The sequence below is a fragment of the Pteropus vampyrus genome, unplaced genomic scaffold (genome assembly GCF_000151845.1).
Source record: "Pteropus vampyrus isolate Shadow unplaced genomic scaffold, Pvam_2.0 Scaffold412, whole genome shotgun sequence".
In the NCBI taxonomy this organism is placed as follows: Eukaryota; Metazoa; Chordata; class Mammalia; order Chiroptera; family Pteropodidae; genus Pteropus; species Pteropus vampyrus.
Genome location: NW_011889193.1, coordinates 343,757 through 364,693, shown reverse-complemented (window position 1 = coordinate 364,693; position 20,937 = coordinate 343,757). Strand labels below are relative to the sequence as shown.

General features: G+C 65.0%; 2 protein-coding genes across 2 annotated transcripts in view; one reads left to right on the top strand and one right to left on the bottom strand.

Annotated features, from left to right (window-relative positions):
- The window catches only part of COG2 (component of oligomeric golgi complex 2), a 30,030-nt gene extending 21,771 nt beyond the window's left edge, over positions 1 to 8,259 (top strand). The window contains exons 15-20 of the mRNA XM_023523786.1: positions 1,920 to 2,117; positions 2,889 to 2,961; positions 3,250 to 3,392; positions 4,660 to 4,799; positions 5,987 to 6,167; positions 7,624 to 8,259. Of these exons, the coding sequence (XP_023379554.1) occupies positions 1,920 to 2,117; positions 2,889 to 2,961; positions 3,250 to 3,392; positions 4,660 to 4,799; positions 5,987 to 6,167; positions 7,624 to 7,725 (837 nt within the window). The 3' untranslated portion in view covers positions 7,726 to 8,259. The remainder of the gene's footprint in view (positions 1 to 1,919; positions 2,118 to 2,888; positions 2,962 to 3,249; positions 3,393 to 4,659; positions 4,800 to 5,986; positions 6,168 to 7,623) is intronic.
- Positions 8,260 to 13,060: 4,801 nt separating this feature from the next.
- Positions 13,061 to 17,823, bottom strand: AGT (angiotensinogen). The gene is made up of 4 exons (XM_011380897.2): positions 16,985 to 17,823; positions 15,043 to 15,310; positions 14,194 to 14,338; positions 13,061 to 13,709 (listed from the first exon to the last, which is right to left on the bottom strand). The coding sequence occupies exons 1-4, from the start codon at positions 17,811 to 17,813 to the stop codon at positions 13,518 to 13,520; spliced, it is 1,434 nt and encodes a 477-aa protein (XP_011379199.1). The 5' UTR covers positions 17,814 to 17,823; the 3' UTR covers positions 13,061 to 13,517.
- Positions 17,824 to 20,937: the final 3,114 nt, after the last annotated feature.

Genomic DNA, 20,937 nt, shown 5'->3' with positions numbered 1-20,937 from the left:
CCCTGAGCCTGAGGGGTCGCGTCCGTGCGTCCCGTGCGAAAGCGGCCTCTGGTTTCTGAGTGGTACGTCAGCCAGGGAGGGAGGGTCACCTAGCGAAGCAGGACAGATGACACCAGTTCACAGTCGCCAGTGGCCGCCACCCCAACTCAAGTGTGCCGACCAGGTGTTCAGGTCGGCTGCCGTTTGATGCCGGGAGGTGGGGCCACAGCAGGTCAGGAAGCGCCTTGCCTCCTGTCCCCGTGCCGCCTCCCCTGACAGCCAACCACGGGGCCCTTCAGAGTGCCACCCCTTCGCTCCTGAGCCTGCGGCCCTCGACTGAGGCCCCTCCCACGTGCATCTCTCTGCAGCTGGCAGCTCCTTCTGCCTCCTGGCGTCCCATGCGACCTGGAGCAGCCTGCAGGGCTGCTGGTCGGACACGCTGTTCCTGCCGTCGCTGGCTCATCGCCTGTGGAGGCTCACGCTGCAGATCCTGGCGCGGTTCTCCGTGTTCGTCCACGAGGTGAGGCTGACGGGAGTTAAACGTGCGTTGGGCGGAATGCGTGGGCTTCTAGAAGGCCATGCCGTCACGAGACGTTGCTTGGGGGCAGCAGCGGGCTCGCTCACCTGCACCCAGCTTCCCTTCGCGGTTTCCCTTTACTCTGGCGGGCGTCACCTCGCGGGGCGTTCACGGCTCGCGGTCAGTGTTGGTCGCGTCGGGAAGCCCCACGCCGACACGCTCACTCTCCCGTCTCAAAACCGGAGTCGGTGAGGTCCCTGCGAATTAAAACAAAGGATTTAATAAAAATGACTAGAAGTAAAAACGTACGTATTTAGTAGTTAACATTTGGAAGTTTAAAGGTCACGTGGTTGTTGAGATGAAGGAGTAACGTCGCCTTTCCTTCCTTCGTTCTGGAACACCTGCTTCCCCCGCTCAGGTGCTGGACTGTGGAATGTCCACGTGCCTGTCGCGGCTTGTTAGGTAGACGCATAGTCACAGGGGCGTCCTCGCAGCTCACCGCTGGGCACCCGGCCTCTGCCAGGCCCTGTACCAGCGTCTCAGTCTGAGGAGCCCTGTCTCAGAGGATGGTCTCGGAGGAGACAGACGCGTCACTGCAGTGTGACCAGTAGGAAAATAGATGTGCGTTTGAAGGAAAGACCACGTGGAGGTGTCCACTGGGCTAGAGGGACACTGGGCGTCCGGCTCACAGTGTCCCCGCCACCTCTGAGTTTTGTGGCCTTGGGGAAGCTCGCAGGAAAGTCTCGGGCTCTTCACCTGCTGCCCCGCAGCCTGTCGGCCGAGGTGCCCGCGGGGTGGAGCTCCGCGGAATTCAGCTTCCTCCTCTGCTCCGAAGGCCCAGCGGGCCGCCCGTCCTGCAGGCCGCTCTGAAGGCCCCGTGGTCGCGGGGGCCCGGCCGCCAAGGCCTGTAGCCTTGTGTCTGCCGTTGCCCGGCCCTGAGCGCTCACCGCTTCGTGCTTTTTTGATGCCGCTGTCTCCTCCTTGGTTTTTCCCTTGTAACGATACGTCACACGAAGACCACTTTTGTTTGTATTATTGGAACCATAATGGGGTTTGGATTTTGAGTTTGTTCTCATATCATGGTAAATTCGTTAACTAAACAGTAAGTTGTTTGTCTGCCGTAATTAACTTATAAAAACCTGTGCTGTTCCAGAAACGGATTCGCCTTTGGTTCAGGGGCCTGTCATTTTACTTTTTATCACCAGGAGTCAGAGGCGCGTTCGGGGCGGGGGAGGTCCACAGGTTGTGGCTTGTCCTGTTTCGCGGTTCTTCACGCCCGCCCGGAGACACGGCGTGGCCTTCGTTGAGTCGTGGCCGGGAAAGGGCCCCGGGCAGCCCGCGGTGCGTGCTGAGCTGTGACTGCGCGTGCGAGTGCACGTGCGTCTTGCCATGGAGCGTCTCTAATCACCGAAATCCTGTCCAGCTCTTACTCAGGCCCATCGCTAACGACGGCGCCAAGGATGTTAGAAAAGCCTTGGTGACTGGGAGCAAAGACCCTTCCGCGCCCCCGGGGAGTCGCGAGGAGCCAGGAGGCGGCCCTCCCGAGACTCCGGCAGCGGCGTCCATCTCCAGCACGCAGCTGGTGCGTGTGGCCGCGGACCTGGACCGCCTGCAGGAGCAGGTGAGCCCGTCACGGGACAGCGCCAGCCGCAGGGCTCAGAGTGCGGGGAGAGTGCGTGACGCCCGCCCCGACCCCCCGGGCTGAGACGGGTGGGCCCCGGCACCTCGGCAGGGCACCTCGCTCGCCCCCCGGCACGTCTCTGCCGCCCCCCCCCCCAGCAGCTGGGCGCTCCCCCTCGCTCGCCCGTCTGGGCTGGATCGTGTCACCCTGCTTCCCAGCAGTGATGTCGCGGGCTTGGTGCCAGCCGTGCTTCACGTCCCGTGCAGACACCGTCGTAGTGGGTCGGATTTTAGTGGTTTCTGTCTCCCTTCCCCAAGAGTTTCCTGACGTTTACCCTTCAGCCGTGCTCTGCAAGTTCCCAGCGGTAGAAATTCCCGCCCTGTGCTCTGTGCGCGCGCCCGTTTTTGCTTTAGCCATGAAGAGAAGCCGGGTGAGCCTGCGCCTGGCGCTCTGCCGTGCGACCGCGCTTTCCGCAGTTCGAGTATTCTGTGGCACTTTAGCGGACATCTTGTGTTTCCAGCGAGCGCACGTCCTTGTCGGAGCTTTCTGGGACCGGGGCCGCGCGGTAGGAGCTGCCGCGGCCCGTCCCGGATGCGTCCACAGGCCCGGGCTGTGATCGCCTGCACGGGCGCCCCTCGCCAAGGCGCTCTCCACGGAGCCACTGGCGTTGCCGTTCACGAGCGCGTTCTGGAGCGCGTGGCTGCGGAAGACTCGCCTCTTCCTCTGGTTGGTGACGAGTCACTGAGTGTGTAAAACGTGCCTTCGTTTCAGCTGCCGGAACTCTTGGAGACGATCAAGCCAAAACTTGAAACGATTGGCTTCAAGAATTTTTCTTCCATCTCAGGTAAAAACGGATCTTTAGACTTAGCAAACCTTTGAGCGAGAAGCAATTTCGAGTAAATGTTAGAGCCCGGGACGCATTTGCAGGGCCGTCCTGTTCCCCAGCTGTCAGCCGTGGCGGTTCTCAGTCCCGCCCCGGGATTCCCGCGTCCCCAGACAGGACGCGCCGTTTCATTCGAACAAGTCGATTGGACGGCTGCGGCATTCAGCCGAGCGCCCTGCCCGCGCTCAGAGTGGAGCCCACCCCTGAGCGGTGGCCGAGCGTGCCCTCTGAACGTGCCCTCTGTCGCAGCGGCCCTCGAGGACTCCGGCCGGGCCCTGGCGGCCTGCGAGCCGGCGCTGAGCAGCCGGGTCGTCCAGGACCTGAGCGAGTCCTGCTTCAGCTCCCTGAGGAGTGCGCTGGACGTGCCCCGGCTCTACCGAAGAACCAATAAGGTCAGTGTCCCGAGGGGATCCTGGGGCAGGGGACGTGGCGGGCAGCTCACGGGAGGGGCCGAGCGGCGTCTGTCCCCTCGGAGCAGTCGCTCTGGTGAGGGGGCCACTGGCGGTGGACGGCCGGGCGCGTTGCGGGTGGGCCTGGGATTTTCTGGATTCCTTGGCCTTGAGGAGAGGCGGTGGTGACAGCACGGTAATGAACTCTTCTGGGTGCTGTGCCTTTTCTGTCCTCGCACCTCGTCTTTGTAAAGGTCAGAGTTCACCTGTTCCTCACCACCCACGGCGCCCGCTCCCAAGATGAGCCGAAGGCTCAGAGCCTGTGTCCCCCGAGTCCCTTCGCGGGCGGGTGGCCCAGAAGCCCGTGTCGCACTTTGCACTTACTTCATTTTTGTTGGCGCTCCCTTAATTCCCCTCCGGTCCCCTCCTCCCAGCTGCAGAGCTGGCCTCAGGCCGTGGGCAGCTGAGCGCGCTCTCGGGAGCTGCCACCGCCTCCGAGACGTGCGTCTTAGCGTAGGCCTGGCAGCCCTGCAGACACGCCTGCCGGGTGGCACCCGCCCTCCGACGCGCATGCCCTTCGTGGCCGAGCTGAAGCCGAGTCAGCCTCTGGCCGCCCTCTTTCCCCTCAACGTCCGGGGCGCGCAGTAGGACCGCCACTCTGGCAGGAGACCTCGTCGCCGTTTCCTCTTTCCCGCCGACCCGACGCGCCCACTGCCGAGCGAGGCGCGTCCCTCCCGCCTGTCCCGCTCTGTCCTGCTCCATCCCGCAGCGCGCCGCGCCCAGCAGGGCCTGCGTTGTGGGCCGCGCACCGCGCTGAGCGAGCACGCGCACTAGTCCCTGTGCACAGTGTCGGGGTGTCCTTCACAGGCACAGACACCAAACTGAGAAAAGTCAGGTCCCCCCCGGCCCTCGCTCCCCACATGGCCGTCTGCTGACCAGCAGCGTCAGCGTCACGCGCGGGCTCAGAGCCCCCTCACAGCCACCCACACACCGGACCACCCAGGTTTCACGGCACCACCGGTGACCGGTGACCGATGTGGCATCGAGGGATGGGCGGCAGCCTCCGGGCGCGGGGCCGTCGGGGTGGCCCAGCGGCTCCTCCCGCCGCCTCTGCTGATGATCCTGTTCTCCAGGTGTCTTTCTGGAGGTGACCCTCGTGGTCCTTTCCGGAAGGAACGAGGTGGGGTCCGTGTCTCAGCTGGGGCTTCACTCGTGTCCCCGTGAACGACTCTTCTCTTTTCTCTGCCCGGTGCCCCGATCGACGTGCCAGGAGGTGCCGACGGCGGCGTCCCCTTACGTGGACAGCGCCCTGAAGCCGTTGCGCCAGCTCCAGAGCGAGCACGGGGGACGGCTCGGGCAGGCCACGCTCCGGCGGTGGCTGGAAGACGCGCTCTCCGCCAGCACGCACAGGTGAGCGGCCTGAGGGGGACACTTCTGGCTGTCGGGAGCCCTGAGCCAGAGGTCGCCGAGGCCAGCAGAGGCGGCGCCGCTGCGGTGGTTGGAACGAGAGGCCGTCAGTCCCTCGTCGTCGCTGGACGGCTGAGCTGTGCCCGCTCCCCGCCCGCCCACGGCTCTGCCAGGCTCCAGTCAACCTGGCGGGGCCTGCGTGGGTCCTGGCGGCTTGCACCTTACGCACCCCCGGGGTCAGGCCCACTCCACGCCCCGGGGCGCCCCTGCCCTTCCCTGTTGGGCCACGGCCACCAGGTCAGGCCGCTTTCCTTTAAGACCTTGGCTCCTGGCCCCGGCAGCCCGCAGCAGTGGCTCCAGTCACGTCACGTGACCTCAGCACTGGCCTGGGTTCCAGGGGGTGACCGCCGTAATCGAGGAAAGCGGTTACGGGTGACAAAGGGCCAGGTCCGAACCCACAGCCCTGGGAAACGCCGGGGTCTCAGGTCGCTCTGGTCGAGGCCCTTCGCTTCTGACTCAGCCGCCTTCTCCCCAGACCCCGGCACTGGGTTACGTCGGAGGCACGGCATTCAGTTTCATTGTTGGGTTTTGTTAGTTCGTTTTGCAGTAGTGTATCATATCAATTACTTATGAGTTAAGTGGCATTTGTGGGTTCATTTAGAACATAAAAGTGAATCGTGTTACCAGTTTCTGGGGGCAAGTATATTTTAAATACCAAGTAATCAGCTTATAAACCGTTTTTAAATGTAACTCATCTGTAATTTGGACAGTGTATTGAGAATAGTTTGAAAGCAATTGGTTTTATTTAAGGTTTTGAAACGCTTTTACTCTTTGAAAGGCGAGCTCTTCCTGGGACCGGTTGTCAGCGCTTGCTCGCTTGCCCCGGGGAGCGAGCGCCACGTGGTCACCTCCGATGTCTGGAGGACACTCGGGCCGTGCTTTTCTCTCAGTGTCCAGGACTAAAATTATAAACAAAATCCATGTTCGAGTTTCTGAAGGTCTGCGGGAGCGCAGTGCTGGAGTCAAAGCCCCACGCGTGGTCCTTGCAGTCTGAGAGACAGTAAACATTTGCCATGGCTGATATTTTGTTGGAAGCGGATTTTGATCTTAAAAATCATATCGGTCCACGAGTCCGTGAGTGTCCCGGGCGGCACGCAGACAACGGCTTCAGCAGAACCGTCTGTTCCCAGGTACTACGAGACCGTGTCCGACGTCCTGCAGTCCGTCAGGAAGGTAGAGGAGAGCCTGAAGCGGCTGAAACAGGCCCGGAAGACCCCCCCCGCCCACGCCGGCGGGCCCAGCGGCGGCATGAGCGACGATGACAAGATCAGGCTGCAGCTGGCCTTGGACGTGGAGCACTTGGGAGAACAGGTGACCGGGGCCCACCAGCAGTCCCAGGGCTCTGGGGCCGAATCCTGAGGCTCACTAGGTGGCTCACATGAGCCCAGAGAGGCCGCCGTGGCCGGACGCCCGTTCCGGGTGCTGGGAAGGCTCAGGGCCCAGAGCACGGGAGGGTGAAGGACGTGCGCCCAGGATGTGGAAGGCGGGGAGGAAGGAGGGCGCCCGGCACCCACCTCCGAGACCCAGCTTTGGCGTTGGTGTCACTGACGCTGTGTGGCCACCAGTGCGGACGTCCGTGAGGCCCACTGCGGCAGCTCTCACCGGGACCGTGGTTCGGGCTCCCCCTGGGGCCCGCTGGGCACACAGTCAGTGCCGACTCAGGGTCTCTGGAAATGCTTGCTGCGTATGCTGAGTCCCCAGGAAGGCACCAGCCCTGGGCCTCGTGGCTGGCCCTTGACCCACGTGGCGCAGCCTCTGTGCCCGCGGCGCTCTGTGAAGTGCGTGCTCTCCGTGGTGGGGCGTGGGCGCGTGTCCCCGTGCGGGGCGCGTGCAGGCCCTGTCCTCAGTCGCTGACTGACGCCCTTGAGCACCCAGCACGCAGGGACCTTCTCAGACGGGCTCGCGTGTTGGTTCAGTCTCATGCACGGAGGCAGATCCCGAGCGAGGCTTCTCTGCTAGGGAAGAAGGGAACCCTAACGTGTCACCAGGCGCTGGCTTTTCCAGCTCACCGAGAGCCCTCTCTTACACCCGAGGTCGTTGCCGAAAATCTAAGTTTTCAGCTTTAAGGTGAATTAGGGATACATTTCAGTGGACATCCATTGCCACGTTTCTCGATTTCACAAGAGAAATTTAAAAAGTCCTTTTATAAGCAAGACGGTTTGTGTAAGAAGGTGAACAAATAAGCGAAAGAAAGGGAGGGAGGGCAGCAGGTGGCGGTCCTCACCTCGGTCCAGGCCACGTCCCAGCCGCTCGCCCGCGAACCGAAGGACTCGGCGGACTGCCCCGACCCCCCCGGCCCGGCATGTGTGCGCGGCGTCGCCATGACACCGAAGTGGGAACACAGCGTGCTCATCCCGGTCACAAAGCAGTCTGCCGTGGCCGCTCGCCAGCGTCGTCCATTAATCAGCTTCCAGAGAAAGGCTGTCGGCCTGGAAACCAAGAGCTCGGGCCAATCCTCTGAATGGTCTCCATGGGAAAAGAGCTCCCTTATTCTTCCCAGTCCACAGAGGGGCCCAAACCCCGCCGGCTTCTGACGCAGTGGCCCGGTGAGCTGGCCTGCTGGCTCCCTGGAATGCCGAGTCTGACCCCGAAAAGCGAAGCAAACGAGCAGGCCGTTCGCTCTAAAAAGGAAAAGCATCTGCCGGTCTTTAGGGAGCCTTGTCCTGTTTAGCGGACAGTGGGGTCGGCCGTTTTGTTGTTCGTAAGGGTCACGTTCTCACATTAAGCTTAAACCGCAGTGGCTTAACTGTTCTCTCGGCCTTTGCAGATACGGAAGATGGGCCTGCGGACACAGGACATCAAAAGCTTTCCCGCTCTCGCTGAGCTGGTCGCTGGGGCCAAGGACCAGACCACGGCAGAGCAGCCTTAGGCATCGGGGGTCCGTGGGGACAGGCAAGTTGGACGTCCCCAGCCTCCCAGCCTCTGCGGCAGAGAAGTGCGCCCTGTAGTCTCCAGCAAGGCCCGGGCGGCTCAGCCACCGTAGTTGGGTCTTTTACCCAAAAGGAACACTAAAGCCTTTTTCCGTTGTATGGAAGATACTTTTTACAAGATGTTTGAAACTTTCTACTGTAGTTTACAAAGCAAATTATTTTATTTTTGTTGCAAGTCTTACTGGGAAGAGCTAATCTGTAAAATACGATCGAGGCACATGTATACTACGCACGGCACACGAGGAGTGTCCTCCCCGACCGGCGGCCGGAGCCCGGATGGCAGGGGGCGGCCACGCTGGAGTGGGGACGGGCGACCGCTCGTTAGGGACTTGGCGGACGAGGCCGTGAGGCACGGGTTCTCGCTCTCCCGGTCGGCGTCGAGACAGTGCTGCGTCACGCTCGTCACCCGGGCCGTGGGGAGCGAGAGCCAGTCGGAGGGGTTTGTTTTCTAAATACAAGTCGAGTCCTCTGGAGCATGCTGCCCTTTCTTTGTGGACTCGGCACCGGTCGGATGCCCGTGCCCGTGAGGACAGGTTTCCTTGGGGGCCGGCGCCCCTCGGGCCTCTCGGCGGGCCCTGTCCAGCCAGAAGCTACGTTGGATGTGTGCCGTCTGTCACACGGTGACGGGCGGCCCTGCCGTAGCAGCCCGCAGGGCGGTGTCGCAGAGCACGCCGCTGGTTCGGCGGCCCGCCAGCCGTGTGCCTGTGAGAGTGTCTGCCCTGTCGCTGTGACGGTGACAGGAAAGCCAGCGTGCTCATCCCTAGCTTGGCGTGTCTGCGTCTCAGCCTCTTCGTGCGAAGGTTAGTTCTCGGGAGCGCAGGGCAGAGCGAGAGCCCGGGGCTGACCCTTGGGGGGCTGGGGCGGAGCTGCAGGGACGGGGGCAGCACAGAGGCCCCCCGAAAGCCCCAGGAGCCGCTCCCTGTCCCCGGACACACGCCCGGAGGTGCTGGGGGCCTTTTCCTGCTCAGGAGGTGGGTTCTGGTCCCTTGGTCAACAGCAGAGTGGACGCGGCCGGCTTACGGGGGGAGCTGCTGTCCCCGAGGGGCTCCTCAAGCCTCGGTGTGAAAACAAGACAAATGACCCTCAGCCGGGGCCAGAGCAGCCTCACGTCTCGAACTGTCGCAGAGGCAACGAGAAAGCACAGCCTGTGACACTGGCCTGCAGGTCGACAGCGTTGCTGAGCATTAGTGTCTGTCACCTCTGCACCACCAGTGCCTTCCTTCTGGGGGTGTCACGGTCCCCTTTGCTTCTTGTAAGCGCCCCGCCCTGTGTCGCCCCATGGGACGAGTTCGGGCTCCGCCCGGGCTGGCGCCCCCGAGCCGCCGCCCTCACCCAGCACGGCCTCGTCGCCTCGTGCTCGGGAGGCTCCACTTCAGTGGGCGGGTTCTAGAAGGCGCGTGCCTCAGGCGCAGCCCATTGGCCGGTGCCCGGGACCGTGAGCCGGGCCCCGCCCGCCGCGTCAGGCTTCAGAGCTCGGGGACGATGACAGATGGCAGGCATTGAGCTGGCGTTCGAGTCAGCAGGGCACGGAGGCGCTTTCTCTGTTCATGGCTCCTGACGCACCCGAGACGCTCTCCTGTCGGTCCCTGACGTTCATGACGAAGGTCCCGCCCTCTGGGGAAGGGCGGGCCGGGCCCGGGTGGCGGTCCTCTGTCCTCATCACACCGCGTCAGCATCTCCGAAGGGGCACGGTCACCGAGAAGAGTGACCGTGCCTGGCCTCAGCTGAGCGTCACGTTGGATGGCGGCCCAGATCCGTGAGCACCGGGCGGCAAACCGCCACCCCCATTTGACGGCAGGAGGACCCCGTCCTCGTCCCGCCTACTCTCGATGTGTTTCCACTTGCGGGCTGAATTGCAGGCCGGCCCGGAGCCTCGTCCCTTAGCTGCCCTGATGCTGAGTGCAGTGCAGGGCCGTGGACACTGTGAGGTGGCATTTGGGTTGTGACATTTTCTTGTGTAATCAATCCAGCCTGTGGAAGTCAGGAGGACCTGACGTGTGCCCCCACCCCATGCAGCTGACAACGAGACGCCGGAGGACACGGCACGGGATCCCAGAGCAGTCGGCGGGCCAGGCGGGTCCTCTGACCACCCGGCGTCCTGCAGGATGCAGAGCCGGCCACCTCCCTGAGTGACGCTTTGGAATCAGAGGCGGAGGACACTGGAACGTAGGGGAACAGAGGGGGCGTCCGCGGAGGGCGGCTCGGTTCGTGCAGCCGAACACTGATCGCACCAGGCGAGGAGGCCATCAGGGCCAGGAAAGCAGCGGTGGGGACGGTCCTTGGAGCTCCGAGGGCCCGGGAACAGCGGCGTGTTCCCGCCAGCCAGAATGGGCCAGCGCTGCCACGGGCCACAGCGAAGCCCCAGAAGGACATGGCCTCAGAGTGGAGCCAAATCTGCCTAGACTGGCTGGTCTGGGCCTGTCTGTCAACACTTAAGGCAAAGCTCAGGCCACCCGCCCTTTTCTGGGTAACTCAGCGGAATATCAAGGTGACTTGGGTGGGGGCACATGGCTACGACATTCCGTGTCCGCGGGTGCCCCAGAGCCCCCCAGAGCCGCCCAGAGCACCTGCTCCTCCTGCGATGTAGCTCACACGCGGAGGCCGCCAGAGCTGGGGACATCCAGGGGCCCCCCTGTCACAGCACCAGAGCTGGGGACATCCAGGGGCCCCCCTGTCACAGCACCAGAGCTGGGGACATCCAGGGGCCCCCCGTCACAGCCGCCAGAGCTGGGGACATCCAGGGGCCCCCCTGTCACAGCACCAGAGCTGGGGACATCCAGGGGCCCCCCGTCACAGCTGCCAGAACTGAGGACAGCCAGAGGCCCTTCATTAGGTGGTAAGATAACAGGTCCTTCCAATGACAGTGCTGGTCAGTGCTAAAGTGATCTGCCAACCATGAAGAGACACAGGGACCTTTTGTGTGACTCTCTGAGTGACAGAAGCCAATCCGAAGAGGCTGCACAGTGTGTGACCCAACAGCGTGACCTTCTGGGAGAGGCAAACCATGGGTTCGGTGACAGGCTCGGTGGTGGCCGGGGATTGGGGGGGGACAAACCAGGAGCACAGGGGTTTAGGGCAGTGAAACCCTCAATGTGACACTGTACCGGTGGGTACGTGTCACGTCATGTGTGTTCAGACCCGTAGGAAGCACAGCACCGAGAGTGACCCTCACGTAAGTGGCGGACTCGAGGTGTGTGGACCGTGACAGACGCACCGCCTGGGGGAGTTGGGGGCTGCGCGTTGGGTTGGGGCTCGTGGGGTCTCTGGGCTTTACCCTGTTTTGCTAAAAGCCTAAACCTGCTTTAGAAAAGTGGGTCAGGGAAGGTGTCACATAGAGTGACATTCGCGTCTGCAGGACGCTGCCCCAGAGCTTCACGCATGCTGCGTTCACGGTGTTCAGACTCGGGGGACCCGTGATTCCAGCCTGCGCATGGGACGTCCTGGGGGCCGGCAGCGGTCACCACACACGTTCAGGTGGCAGATCCAGAGCCGTCCCCACGTAAACCTTGTGGCAGGAAAGTCTGTGGCACCTCTTGTCTGCTCAGCTTGGGTTTTGCTGCCAAACGAGCAACAAACGATCAGAAATCCTTCAGTTTTCAAAGCTCAGTAAAGGACTTGGGATCCGATGACTGTCCTCGGTGGCCGTGGGGAGCATCCCCTGGCCGTCATCGCTCCAGGTCTCGCGTCGTGGTCGCTGGACAACCGCCTGGGCTGCTGGGCGAGCACTTTGCAACCACAGGACCCAGAATTCAGTGAAGAATGTTCATGAGAAACAAACTCCCAGAACGAACGTTTTTGTGTGGAGGGGTCTCTGAAGTGCCGGGATTTCGTATCTTTGCAGCGTCCTGACCCAGATTCCCACTTGTGAAAGCGTTTGGGGACAGAGAGCTGCGGTCGGCTGGCAGCGTTTCCTAGCGACGGCCGAAGCCCCCGCTGCCCACCAAGTGGAGTCGCCGTCAGCCCAGCGCCAGCTGCTCCTGCACGTGGAGTTGAAAACACGTTTCCTTCCTCTGGCTGTACTGTTAGCTCTGCCCCTGCCATTGGGGGTGACCAAGGGATGACGTCGGGCTCCCCGCCTGCCGCACCCCTGGAGCAAAGCCGGGCCCTCTGCCGCCCGCCGAGCTTGTGTTCGGTGAAGCGGGTGGGGTATGAGCCGGGGGCTGGAGGGGCAGCTCCAAGGTCGACCATCGCCCACGTCTACACCGATTCGGTGGGCAGTCCCACAAGTCACAAAGGAGCTTCCGGGCGTGGTCCTGGTGGGCCACCGGCGCCTGAGCACTGAGCCCGAGGGGAGCAGCTCTGTGTGCTCCCCACAGCGTGCCAGGCGGGCTTTCCGTCCTCCCTCCTACGAGGAACGTGAGATGGCACAGGTCGCCCGGGCCCTGTCCTCACCGCTAGGCCGTTCGTGACATCCCTGTGGAGGCCCCTCACTGTGCAAGTTCACAGTCACGGTCCGGTCTGGGCGTCTTCCGGCCATTTGGCCCCCTGCAGGGGCCCCCAGGTGAAGGTGAAGGCGAAGGCCGCCATTCCCGCTGTGCCTTCTGGAAAAGGACGTGTAGACAGGGCGGACGTCACGACCCCGTGACGTCCTGAGTGCCATGGATGGGAAGGCGGCTGCTGTGGGTTTACTCTCCCGAGCGTCTCCCGTTTCAGAGGCGGGCGGGGGCGGACAGGGAAGTAGCTCGTGGTCGCACAGCCGCAGGAGCTGAGTCTGGGCTCCCCGCGGCCATCCAGCTCCCGCGTCCCTGCCCCTCAGAGCCACACGCTGCCCCTGCGTGCCTCGTCAGGCCCGGTCACCCCGCAGAGGCGGGCGGGCCAGCCATGCCCCTGAACGCCAAAGCCAGGGGAGGTGCCTCCCACACTCGGGGTGCGAGGGGATGAGCTGAGGTTTGGGCGACGTCACCGCTGTCCTCTGCGGCCTGGGCCTCCGGCGGACCCCACCACCCATCCTCACACGGGCTGTGGGCCCCGGGCCCTGGGTGTGTGGCCATGGTGCCCCGTGGAGGGGCGGCCGGGGGCCGGGCATGAGCGTGCAGGGCAGGCGCTGCCAAAGCAGAAAGTGGACACTCCCACTTCTGGGAGCGCTCGGTCACCCCTGAAGCCGCCCGTCCCCACTGCCTCCGGCTGCTCCCCGGCCCCGCCCTGTGGCCCCGTGTTCCCGGCTAAGCGCAGTCCCCGGGCGCCTTGCCCACCCCTCAGGCCCTGCCCGAGGTTTAGGAGGTGGGTGGGGCCCGGTCCCACCAGAGTGACAGGCAGGACACGGGGCAGACGGAAGGGAGGTGCGCAGGGGAGACCAGGTCTCTCGCTCTGTGCTGGGGACGTTTATTAATAGCGGGATAACCAGGCACGACACTGCCACCTGACACACGTTCAGAGTCTTGGTCTTCAGAAATCATGTGTCATGGGAGAGGAAGGCGGAAGCGGGAGCCCCCGGGCACCGTGGGCGCCGCGGGCGAGGCGCAGGCCCCCCACGCCGTAAGCTGAACACAGACGCGGCCGAGGAGAGGCGCACGTGTTCACGGTCGAGCCCGACCCTGTCCTCAGTTACGGAGGGGACACGCTGGGCTGTGCACACTCCGTCCAGAGCGGCCGTCCCTGGTGACAAACTGGCCTGGCCCCGGCGTCCCCAGGACACTCCTGAGGCCCCGGCCTCTGGCCATCCCGCGCCGAGCCGCTGGAGGGATGCGGGAGACGCGCGGGCGGGTTCGAGTCGCTGCGCTGGGCCGCGGGCTCACACGCCACGCAGCGGGTTGGTCACGCGGCCCATGAAGTGCACGGCAGTGGAGTCCTGCTCGTAGATGGCGAACAGGAATGGGCTGTTCAGGGTCACGTCCAAGGTCTCGGGGCCCGCTGGCTGGCGGGCAGACTCTGTGGGCGGCTCCTCCTCGTCGGCTTTGAGCTCAAAGAGGATGCTGTTGAGCACCTGCGAAGCAGCGGGCGTGGGCAGCGGGGCGGGCTGGGCACGGTGCCTGCCCACCCGCGGGTCCCTCGCTCACACGCCAGCTCCTCCAGTGTGGCCCTGGGGCCTGCCGTGTCCCCCTGCACCTGCCGCCCCCTCCGCCGCGGCCACCGGTGCTGGGTCCTCCCCGGTTCGGCACGTGGGCCGCCCCCGCGGTCTCTGGGCCAGGAGGGGCAGGGACCAGCTCCCCCAGCAGCAGAGGGAGCAGGCCCTTGTCACCGCTGAGCAGGCGTTCCCCAGGGTGGCCCCGGTTTGGGGCGCTGACTCTGCCGGCCTAGAGCTGACCCTGCTGTGGACCTGGGGAGGCCCCGCCTGCTCTAAAAGTCCCTGGGCTCCGGGCACCTCCCCACCTGCTCACACCCGCCTGGCCACGCCCTCCCCTCCATCCTGGCCCTGCCCGTCCACGCTCCCGCCCCACGAACGCACAGACGGCTCGGCCGCACGGTACCTGTCCGACCCTGAGCTCTCTGTCGCTGATTCCGCCCAGGTTGGCCCCGGCGCCCAGCAGCGTCGGCAGCTTGGCCTGGGCGAGCAGGTCCTGCACGTCATAAGAGTCTCGCAGCGCCAGCTGGGGCACGGTCAGGCGGATGGCCCTGGGGGACAGTGTGCAGTTAGGGAGGCCCCGGTGGCCCCTGTGAGGCCCGCGCCACCCAGGGAGGGAGCCGGGGGAGGCGGGGTCGGCCTCCGTGCCCCACACGTCACCCGCCAGCTCAGGCGGCCTTCAGCGAAGCCCCTTCCAGCCTCCCAAGAGCCCACATGTGTCCCCAGGGACACAGCGACCCCTCACGAGCTGGTGGCACAGCAAGCCCACAGCAGCCAAAGCGGGAGGGTGACCCCAGTATCCATCGATGGTTAAATGGACAAGCAAAATGCAGTCCGTCCACGCAAAGGGACATCAGTGTTAAGGAGGAAGGCATGTGACACAGGCTGCCACACGGGGAACCTCGAGGACATTACGGGAAGGGAAATAAGCAGGCGACAAGATGACAAATACTGTGCGAATCCACCGGTACGAGGTCCCCAGAGTCAGAGTCACAGGGACACGGAGTGGGAGAGCGGGTGCCAGGGCTGGGGGAGGGGGAGGGGAGCGTGTTTAGTGGGGACAGTGGCAGTTTGAGACAATGAAAGGCTCTGGCGGTGACGGGGAAAAGCGTGTCTCCCACACCAGGCAGGTCTCGTGAGGGTCCCCGCTCTGCACAGCTCCGTGCCTGGGGCTCGGCCAGCGCAGTGCTGCGTCTCCCACTGTGCTCTCGCCCTGGGCAGGAGGGGCCGGGGGTGTCCCCGCCACCCCCCTCACCTGGGAGACAGGTTCTTGGTCCACATCGGGAGGTCATACTGGAAGGCGAGGGCCTCGGCCTGCGGCAGGTCTGAGGCACGGTGGGGCTGGATCAGCAGCAGCCAGGCGTTGTCACTGAGAGGCACTCGTGTCACAGAGAGGTTGCTGTGGGTGTCACTCCAGTGCTGGAAGGTGCCCGTGCTCGAGAGCATGGGGACGGGCACGGAGGTGGCGTTGTCCACCCAGAAGTCCCGGAGCCCGGCCAACAGGGAGAAGCCCTTCATCTGCGCTGGACCAACAGGGGACGCAGGATGTGTCACCGGGCCGCAGACGCTGGATCCCAGCCCGGTGACAGTGCTGAGCAAACGGCGCCAGAAGCTCATGGGACCCCAGTCGCCTGCCACCTGCCTCGCTATTTGGAGACACCCCTCTGTGCGTGGGGACCCCTAGGCCGCTACCCTGGGGGGCCTCGGAGCTGCCGCGCAGCTGCTCTCTGTCACGTGGACACGCCGGGCCGGGCGGGAGTGGCCGCACCTCTGCCGGAGACCGAGGCAGGGAAGGCCCGGCGCGAGGCCGGAGGGCCAGACAGCGGCCGGACCGCAGAGCACCCGGCGCTGCGGCGTCCTGGGCCTGGTTCGCCTGTGTCCAGGTCCCGCCTGCCTCCTGTCCGGCTCCGGCCCACGGGGCCACGTGGACAGGCGCTTTCCCGAAGTGAGGCCCCTTCCATGACACCAGCGGCTCTGGCTCTGCCCTCGTGGGCACGACCGTCTGTCTCCGTGAGCCCTTCTTCCTGCTTGGGGACGCAGGCCACGCCACGCTGTGGCCACCCTGTGCCATCTGTGCCAGGACCTGGGACCTGAGCAGCTGGCTCTGTCCTCTCCCTCCTGCAGCTAAAGGCCCCGGGGTTCTCGCCATCACGGAGCCCCGCCCAGCTCTGCCTTTCCCTGCTGGCTCATGGGCTTCTGGCCCCAGGAGGCGGCACACCTTGATAGAGCCTCATCCGTGTCCCTCAGACATGCCCCTCCCCTGCCCACCCGTCAATCAGGGTGCTCACGCCTGCCCTGCACCGAGCGCAGGCCCCCGGGACGCCCTGTGGGCAGGACGCTGGCCCACGCAGCTCCGGCCACCGAGGGCCTCCAACCTTCCCAGCAGCGTGGCGTCTCTACCTCCGGTCCCCCCGTGTTTCCAGCCCTGCCTTCCACGGGTGCCTGGGCCCAGCCGAGTTAGGCCCACGCAGAGCCACTCCTGCCCCGGCCGTCCCCAGGCCCCCGTCCACGCCCCAGCGTCCCTCGGAGCTCCCTGAGCCTCCCTGACGCGGGTGCTTCTGCAGGCTGTGTCCAGCCATTTGCCATGGGCTCTGGGCCCCTGAACTTTAACCTGCCGGGCCAGGTCTGCACCCCCTTCCTGCCCGGCCCCCCGAGATGCCAGCTCAGAGCGTCGCAGACACTGAATCCTCACGGCTGTTTGCTGAATGGACGTGCAGCCGTGCTGGTGATAAACGCCACCACGAAAGTGATCCCAGCAAGCTAACGGGGTGTTTTACACGGGACGGTGACCTCGAGACACAGGAACCCGGCCCTTCTGAGTGGCTGCTGGGCTGTGGGGCCAGGGGACGTAGGTTTGGGTCCCGGGTCCCCGGCTTGTGGCTGGGCCACCTCAGAAAAGTCACTTTGTTTCTCTGAGCCTCTGTCTTCCCGTAACCAAGACAGCGACATCTCGCTGCATCGCAGGGGACGGAAGCCGAGGTTGAAAGGACACGGCCACAGCCACAGCCGGGCAGCGGGTGGGCAGGTGGACGCCCAGCCAAGGAGCCCCGCAGGGCCACCGCCCCGGCTCCTCGAGGGCAGCCCCAGGCACCTCCTCACGCCTGCCTGCTGCCCTGCTCCGAGGCCTGAAGTCCAGAGACGGGGCGGGGGGCCCCGTGGCATCCGCCTGGGGCACAGCCCCCCGGAGGGCTGCTTACCTTGGAAGTGGATGTAGGCATCGAAGAGCAGGGTGCTGTCTGGGTCGAGCCCCATTACGGGGCTGCCCAGGTCCCAGCCGGTCGCGGCCTCCATGAACCTGTTGATCTTCTCGGCAGCGAGGTCTGGGTCGGTGGCCAGGTCCAGGGCGCGCGGGAGGGTGACCGGGGCGAAGCGGGCCAGGCCCTGCACGAACGGCTGCTTCAGGCGCAGGCCGGGCACCGTGAAGAGGCCCAGCACGGTGGACAGGAGCAGCCTGGCCCGGCCGCCGGCCCTGCCCCGGGCCACGAGGAGGCCCTGGGCCGTCTGCAGGGCGGCGAGGACCTTGTGGCCGTCCAGACGGGACGTGCAGCTCTGGCCCTCCCCGGGGACCCCCAGGAAGGCCTGCAGCCTGCTGGCCGTGGGGTCCAAGGCCCCCAGGTAGAAGGAGGCCAGCGTGCCGAAGACGGCCGTGGGGGAGAGAACGGCCGCCCCGGGCCTGCCCCGCATCTCCGCCCGCGTCTTGTGGAGGCGGGCGCCCAGGAAGTTGAGCAGCATGCCCACCGCGGCCACCCGCGCCTGGTCGCCGTCCTCCAGCTTCTGGGCGGCCGGCACCAGCTGTCCCCACAGTGCCTCCTCGTCCACGGGGGGCGCCCTGGCCTGGATGGGGGCCGGCGTGAGGCTCGGGTGCGGGGCGGGCTCTGCAGTGGGCTTCTCCAGCCGCTCGCAGCTGCTCTTGCTGTAGACGAGGAGGTGGAAGGGGTGTATGTACACCCGGTCGCCGGCGGCCAGGCCAGCCCAGGCCAGGACACAGAGGACGGTGGCCCCGAGGCTCGCTCCTGCGGGACTCATCTCGGATGGGCGGCTCCTTCCGCGTGGCCTGGAACGGATTGCGGAGGTGAGCAGTGTCTCCAGCAGAGGTCTGGCCGGCCGGCTCTCACCTGCAGCCGCGGGGCCCGGACCAGCCCACCCGTCTACAGATTTCGGGGTGCAGCGCCGGCCTCCAGGGAAAACACTGGGCGACCCAGAGGCAGGACACACGGCCACGGCCACGGGGCGCGGTCTGCAGGGCTCCTCAGGGGTTGGCTTTGTTTTCCGTTTTGTTTGATTTTTATAGTGGTGAGAACATCCCTTCCCGTCACCTCACACAGAAGGCAGAGCCATCGGGGAGAAGCCAGCGGGAGCAGAGCAGGCCCCGCCCAGCCCAGGTTTGGGGTAAACAAGCCCCCTCCTGCCTCGCACCCCGCGGGGCCCAGACTTCGGGTGAAGCAACTTCGTGGACGTTGTCCAGGCGGCTGCTGTTTGCCCTCGGCTGGGATTGGCCGCTGCCTGGGCGGGGGCGCTGCGGGCGGCGGGTGGCCCGGGCCGTCCCCTCCCTCCCCTCCCTCCCCGCTCCATGCCACCGCTGCTCCTGGCTCTGTGGCGGAGTGGAGCCGGTCAGGGAGCAGCTCGCAGCCACACAACGCTCACCCCTGCCAGCCACTGTCCCACGCTTTGAGTGTCCGCCCATCCAACCCTCGTGACAGGGCCCCTCCCCGCCCAGGCCGCCTCGCCGTCTGGCACCCCGGCACCCCGAACTCACTCACCCTGCTCTCTGTCCCTTCCCCTACAGCCCGATCACCTGTCGCTCCACCGCGTACTATGCGTCTATGCTGTTCAGCGTTCACTGCCAGCCTCCTGTGTGACCGCGAACCCCACGGAGGAGAGCGGGGCTCTTGCTGTTTAGTTCGTGGACATGTACCACGATCCCCCCAGAAGCGCTGGGGCACGGTAGCTGCTGGACGAGTACTTGCTAATTGAACTAATTAGGGGGACATTGGGGTTCCACGACTTGCTCCAGGTCACGCGGCTAGCGAGAGGCAGAACCAGGGTTCAGGGCCAGAGCCCCCGACGTGGCCCCCGCACACGTCAGCACCGACCGCTGTCGCCTCCCCGACAAAATGGTCAGCCTGCCTTGGTTGATCTGCAAGTCTAGGGAGCTCTCTGAATTTACACCACGCCCCACGAGCCGAGGAGGCCAGGATCGCCACTGGTCTCACTCCACGGATGAGCCGACCCAGCCCGGGGTGTGCGGGGCCTGGCTGCTCAGCCCTGACCCCCAGCCTGGGGGCCTGGTTGCTGCCTGCAGGGGATGCAGGGAGGTGGGGGTGCAGGGAGACGGGGATGTAGGGAGACGGGTGCAGGGTGATTGGGGTGCAGGGAGACGGGGGTGCAGGGCGATTGGGGTGCAGGGAGACGGGGCCACAGCTCGCCACCACCCCGTGGGGACGCGGTCCTGGTCTCCCCGAGCCTGGCCCCTCCCCCCGGCTCCACGACCAGCCCCACTGTTGCTTCTGACCGGACTCTTGGCCACTGCGACTGCCACCGTGCCAGCTCCTGAGGACCGGCCACCCGGCCACCCCGAGGAGAAGCAGGCTATCTGCTAGGACAAGGCGGTGGCGGACAGGGGGCAGCCCAGCTCAGGAGTCCAGCTTGACCAGAGGGAACAGCATCTTCTGAGTCTCCAGTAATAATGTCCCCTGCAGCACAGGTCACCACTGTCCCCTGGCTCCTGGCCCCTGGGTCTGTTTAGCCACTGTCCTCCAGCAGGTCTCCCCCTCCCTCCCCCACGGAGCCCCTGGCCTCTAAGCCCTGAGAGGGGCTGGGGATGGGGGTGCGGGCCGGGGACAGGCTGGAGGGTTCCGGGCTTACCTCCTGCTCCAGTCCCCAGTATAAGGGCGGCCTCTTCCTAGGCCAGCCGCCGAGGCCCTATTTATATCTGAGGGGCGGGGATGGAGCCCGTCCCAGACTGTTCCGTGTGGGAGCCGGGGGAGGGGGTTACATCACCGTGGGGGTGGGGGCCTCGGGCAGCCCAGCCAGGGACAGCTTCCAGGACGGCAGGGTGATCGATGCACGCTTGGCCTGGGGCAGAACGGGCTGGACACGGTCGAGTTACACATTCACTGACGTCCCCCTGCACGGGGCCATGATTACTGGACACACAAGCGTCCCCTGTGGGTGTCTGACGTGTTTCTGTCCCCATGCGTGGTGGCCGAGTCCAGCGCCGAGGATCCACACTCGGGGTGTATGTTGAGAGTCACGCGGCCTGGGGGACCTTTAACCCCACGGCCTTGAAGGCCCAGAGGCTGTTTGAACGGCCATGTGGGGCCCTGACCACACGCGGCCTGGAAGCCCCCCTCCCCCGGGGGCTCACGGTTTAGCTGGGGAGACACCGAGTCGCCAGCGGCAACGCAGCCAGATGTAAAGGCACCAGCCAAACGCCTTCAGACGGGGCAGGGGATAACCCCTGAAAGCTGGGAGGTTCCGGGGAGCAACGCCATTTGAGTCAAACCTCGAAAGAAAACTGAGCTGGGCTTAGAAGCGGAAGAGGGATTTTCGGAGGCTCGGACAGAGGTGGGGGCGGGGTGGTGGGCTCGCTTGGCGGAGGCCCACGGCCCAGGCGCCGGCCGGGAGCACAGCGACAGCAGCAGGACGGCCGCCGCGCCCTGTGCCTCCCCCACAGGGTCGGCCCGGTGCGCAGCCTTCTCCGCCGGCCCCGCACGGAGCTTCGGGCGGACTCTCCAGGGTTTGGCCTTGACGCACGAGCTGTTTCTTTCAGTCTCAGCGTCCGGAGATAAGATTGGGGAGTCCGCTTCCGGGGTCTCGTGAAAAGCCGTAATAAACTTTCTGCCAAACGCTGTTGGACGCCGACCCTTCACCGGCCCCTACACCTCATTCCTTTGTCCATGTCCACACGGAAATCGAGAAGAACAAATGCCATTTTCCTAGCCTCGCTGGGAACCGTGGCCAGGGAAGACATGAGCAGAGCCCTGCCGAGGGCTTCCGCTTCCTCAGCGGAGCCCGTGGCTCGTACTCCACCTTCTTCCTCCCTCAAGCGTCAGTGTGATGTCTGGAGGCACAGCAGCCACTTTGTAACCATGAGACAACAAACGCGAAGCCCGAAGGCCAGCAAGCTAAGGATGATGGAAGAACCTGG